The 5,099-nt window shown below is 40.4% G+C and overlaps 1 protein-coding gene across 1 annotated transcript; it reads left to right on the forward strand.

Annotated features, from left to right (window-relative positions):
- The first annotated feature begins 938 nt into the window (after window positions 1–938).
- On the forward strand, window positions 939–3,424 carry LOC106319998 (deoxyribodipyrimidine photo-lyase). The gene is made up of 9 exons (XM_013758367.1): window positions 939–1,345; window positions 1,531–1,874; window positions 1,943–2,183; window positions 2,259–2,416; window positions 2,505–2,541; window positions 2,641–2,699; window positions 2,796–2,877; window positions 2,956–3,027; window positions 3,107–3,424. The coding sequence occupies exons 1-9, from the start codon at window positions 1,034–1,036 to the stop codon at window positions 3,284–3,286; spliced, it is 1,485 nt and encodes a 494-aa protein (XP_013613821.1). The 5' UTR covers window positions 939–1,033; the 3' UTR covers window positions 3,287–3,424.
- The last annotated feature ends 1,675 nt before the right edge of the window (window positions 3,425–5,099 follow it).

Consider the following 5,099-nt stretch of genomic DNA (forward strand, 5'->3'; position numbering starts at 1 on the left):
GACTCTTGAATTTCTTTCTATTTTAGTAATATTTTCGCTAACTATTTAAATCTCTTCAGAATTTTATAAATGTATAATAATTTATAAAATTTCAAATTCTGCAGGAAAAAAATTAATTAATCGCAATTGACTTGCAAATTTGCGACGGAACAAGCCTCGCAATTTTGCGACGGAATAAAACCCTTGCAAAATTGCGACGAAACTGTTAATTGCAAAATTGCGAGGAACAACTAAACCGTCGCAAATTTTTGCGAGGAAATCAGTTCCGTCGTAAATTTGCGAGGAATATCATTCCGTCGCAAATTTGCAAGGAATTTATTTCCGTCCCAAATTTGCGAGCGTTTTGCGAGTGATTTTCATTTGCGACGAGCGATTTGCGAGGGAACGTGGTTTCTCGCAAAACCCTCGCAATAAGCGATTTGCAACGGAATTGCGATGCAGTTTTCCCTTGCAACTGACGTGTTTTCTTGTAGTGAGGGTTCGACTACACTAAACTAATAATCCAAAGTTTATACGGTGGCTCGTGACAGATGATTAGTTCACCTTCTGACATTAGTCGGAAAGTATTCCAAACTCGGGTCAGCATTAGTGAGTCCACTCTATAGCACTATATGCGTTCCTTCCGAAACCGACCAGATCCGCCGATAGAGTTAATAAATAAAAATAAGTTGCATCAGCACTTTCTTTATTATAATCCAAAGTTGCTCCATTAAAAATGTAAGTTCAAGCAAACTAAAGGCCCGTTTAGCCAGTCCATACCCCACATTATTGGGCTCAAAAAAGTATGGTGAAACTCGTGACTCGTGGCTCGTAGGGTAGATCAAGTTATTCGAGCAATTAAAACTAGACACGTGTTCAGATACTAGAGCATCCACGTAGATCAATTCAAACCACAAAAACTCAAGCAGTGTAAATGCCTTCCCTCCATTTTTCGAAGAGCCATTCCCTGCGCAAGTTATCCTCCTCCGCTTGCGACACCTTCCCATAAACGGCGCACGTTACCGAAACCCGAAAAAAACCCCTCAATCGTCGTATGGGGTCGACGACAACGGCGGTTCAACCGGGTCGGATCCGGATCCTCAAGAAGCCCTCTTGGCTACTTCCGGATCAAACGCCGGGTCCCGTAGTTTACTGGATGTTCAGAGATCAACGGCTGAGAGACAACTGGGCTCTGATCCACGCCGTCGATCTGGCGAACAGGACCAACGCGCCGGTGGCTGTCGTGTTTAATCTGTTCGATCAGTTCCTCGCCGCAAAGGCGAGGCAATTAGGGTTTATGTTGAAAGGTCTCCGCCAGCTTCACCGTCAAATCGAATCTCTTCAGATTCCGTTTTTTCTGTTACAGGTGAGTTCATAAATCGATTTGACACAAAACCCATTCCAAAAGATTCTTACTTTGTCGAATCAAAGGAGACAAATTAGGGCTTTTTCTTTTTGAAATTAGGGTTTCTACATGGTCTTGTCTCAAGTTAGGTTTGATTGTTGTTATTAAGGGGAAAGATGAATTTTTTTTGATGTAATATAATCCAGGGAGATGCGAAGGAGACGATTCCTGAATTTATGAAAGAGTGTGGGGCTTCACATTTGGTGACTGACTTCTCGCCTTTACGGGAGATAAGAAGCTGTAAAGAGGAGGTTGTGAAGAGAACGAGTGTTTCATTAGCGATACACGAAGTTGATGCACACAATGTGGTTCCAATGTGGGCTGCTTCTGGTAAGTTGGAGTACAGTGCTAGAACGATACGTGGTAAGATCAACAAACTGTTACCTGAGTACCTCGTTGAGTTTCCTGAGATTGAGCCGCTGAAGAAGAAGTGGGTAGGGGTGGGGGAGAAGGTGGTTGATTGGGATAGCCTCATCGATAGAGTTGTAAGGTCTGCTTAATTGTCAAGTTCCTTCTTCTTTTGGATTTGAAGTTCACAATTTTGTGATGTGTGGACAGGGAGGGTGCGGAAGTTCCTGAAGTTGGATGGTGTGTGCCTGGAGAGGACGCAGGCATGGAAGTATTGATGGGGAGCCAAGATGGGTTTCTGACGAAAAGGTTGAGGAACTATTCAACTGACAGGAATAATCCTGTGAAGCCGAAAGCACTCTCTGGTCTCTCTCCTTATCTGCATTTTGGACAGATCTCAGCTCAAAGGTGTGCCTTAGAGGCACGTAAAGTCCGGAGTACTTACCCTCAGGTTCATAAGCCTTTTGAGTGTAGTTTTCTCTTTCTCTTACCCCTTGTTCACACTTGCTTTGTTTGTTCATTAAAGGCAGTTGATACGTTCTTGGAAGAATTGATTGTACGAAGAGAACTCTCTGACAATTTCTGCTACTATCAACCTCACTATGATTCTTTGGAGGGAGCTTGGGAGTGGGCACGCAAGTCATTGATGGATCATGCTTCAGATAAGAGAGAACACACTTACTCGTAATGTTGTTTCAGCCGTTTACTCCCTAATTCTCTCGGAATGAAAATCTATCGCCTATTTACGCTTTAAAGGGTATTGAAACTGTAGGTTGGAGCAGTTAGAGAAGGGACAAACAGCAGATCCTGTAAGTCACTTATCATCATCACTCGAATTCTACTATGTAGCTTTGTTTTTTTTTCACTTCATATTAAGCTTTTGTTTCTTTGTGTTGTTGGATTTGCAGCTATGGAATGCTTCACAGTTAGAGATGGTTTATCAGGGGAAAATGCACGGTTTCATGAGGCAAGTAAAATCATCTATCTTCATTTTAGTTGTGCTTCTAAATCCACTGAAGTGACAGTGATAATAAAAATGAGATTTATCAACGTTTACTTACAGAATGTATTGGGCAAAGAAGATTCTAGAATGGACTGAAGGACCTGAAGAGGCTCTCTCAATCTCCATCTATCTAAACAACAAGGTTGACTTATCACCCTTTTCTAAATGTATCTTTCATGGATTGTCTTTTTGTTTCTTAGTTTTTGGTATGCTGATGTAGTATGAGTTAGATGGTCGTGACCCGAGTGGATATGTTGGGTGTATGTGGTCCATATGCGGCGTTCACGATCAGGTTCTTTTGCTTTCTCCTACTCGGACTTAATATGTGCGTGTGATTGAATATGATTTTATGTGTGTTTGATGGGGTTTAGGGATGGAAAAAGAGGCCGGTCTTTGGGAAGATACGGTACATGAACTACGCGGGTTGCAAACGGAAGTTTGATGTGGACAGTTACATCTCTTATGTTAAGAGTTTGGTGTCAGTAACAAAGAAGAGGAAAGCTGAAGAACAGCTCACCAGAGACTCTATTGACCATTCCAAAGCTAAATAGTACTACTACTTAAGTCTAAACGTCCTTTTGTTGTTGTTGTACAATCTTGCTCTGTGTTTGACGAGACTGTTAAATGTTAACCAACTTTTAAATGTCTGTGGACCTCAATATTACTTCTCTAAAACTTACTTTTATTCAGACTCGTGCCTTGCTATCAACAGTTTAGATATATAATTACGCCAATGATTAATTCGGATCCGAAACCTAATATTTTCTTTAACTCTAAATGCTCGTATCAATATTGTCATTCAAATTTCTAACGATAAAAATTTAATTTCTAACAACTAGGCCTGAGACGGATCGGGTAGCCGGGCAATGTTAAGATATCCGGATCCTTATCCGGCGGATCCGTAATTTTACTATCCTTATCCGGATTCGGGGTTCGCGGATATCCGGGTGTCGGATATCATTCTAAAAATTATAATATCCGGCGGATATCCGGATCCGGATTTGGATCCTTAAAATAAATAAAAAATAATATTAATATATATAAAATATTAACAATAATTTAAAAATAAAAAAGATATATAATGTTTTTAATTATTTCTATGTATAATATTACAAAATTCACATAAAATTTATATATAGTATTATAAAAATGAAAATTTATTGAATAAAATTAGTTTTTATATATAGATGTTACTATTTTTGAAATAATTATTAATAAAATTTACGGATCCGGATATCCGGACTAAAAAATCAAGATATCGAAATCCGGATTCGGCTTTGACGGATCTAACATTTTACTATCCGGATCCGGACTCGGCCTCTCCGGATATCCGGATCTCGGATCGGATCCGGATCGAATCCGGATCTCGGACAAAAATCTCAGACCAAGCGACAACCATTAGTTGTCAGCTCCAAGTGCATGAAGCTAACTAGAAGACGCCAATGTTTTACTTTAGTAGACTTTTTCTTGAATCATTTTGCAACAAACCAAATATATATATACACAAAATCGATTCTTATGCAATTCATTGTAACGTCATTATGTTAGAAATATGAGAGAAGTGTTGCTTTGAAAGTTGTGTCTTTCTCATTAGCTCTCACTATCAATATATAGTGGAGGTTCATAAGGGTTTACACAAAGGAGAGAATCTACACATTTAATATATTTGACTACAAATATCTAGACTTGGTCAAAGCTCATAAATGCTCCGGTTGAATGAGTCTTCATCTTGACTAGTCTTGGTCGGATGTAGACGGACCGGAGACGGGTGTAGACGGACCGGATAGTCGGGTCAAATGTAAACCTCCTTAATGGTTAATGGCAATCCACATATCCATATCATGGATTTATAACACTCCCCCTTGGATGCCATAACCATATCGGGCTTGTAATGTGCTAACGTTGCCTCATTAAAACCTCTCCTGGAAAACCCAAAACCCAATGTGGTAAAAAGGGAAACCAAGGACAGGAAAAAGAGTACAACACACATTACTCACCCTGATTTGGACATCACTGAAGGTCCTTGAGTCTTCGCATGCCAATCTGCTGCGTAAGCTTCCTGAATGTGCTGGTGGGAAGTGACTTGGTGAAGAGGTCGGCTGAGTTCTCACTTGACCGGATTTGAGTGACGCTGACCTCCTTGGCTTTCTGCAACTCATGTGTGAAGAAGAACTTGGGTAGTACATGTTTGGTTCGGTCACCTTTGATATACCCATCTTTGAGTTGAGCAATGCAGGCTGCATTATCCTCATATATGATGGTCGGACCATTGTCCTCGACCATTCCACTATCTGATCGGATGTGTTGAGTCATAGACCTCAACCATACACACTCACGACTTGCCTCATGCATGGCTAAGATTTC

Source organism: Brassica oleracea, unplaced genomic scaffold, assembly GCF_000695525.1.
Source record: "Brassica oleracea var. oleracea cultivar TO1000 unplaced genomic scaffold, BOL UnpScaffold00758, whole genome shotgun sequence".
Taxonomy (NCBI): Eukaryota; Viridiplantae; Streptophyta; class Magnoliopsida; order Brassicales; family Brassicaceae; genus Brassica; species Brassica oleracea.

Coding starts and splice junctions, on each gene's coding strand:
- LOC106319998 (XM_013758367.1), top strand. CDS start 1,034: ATGGGGTCGACGACAACGGCGGTTCAACCGGGTCGGATCCGGATCCTC. Junction 1,875..1,942: donor CTCATCGATAGAGTTGTAAG/GTCTGCTTAATT, acceptor ATGTGTGGACAG/GGAGGGTGCGGAAGTTCCTG. Junction 2,542..2,640: donor AGGGACAAACAGCAGATCCT/GTAAGTCACTTA, acceptor TTGGATTTGCAG/CTATGGAATGCTTCACAGTT.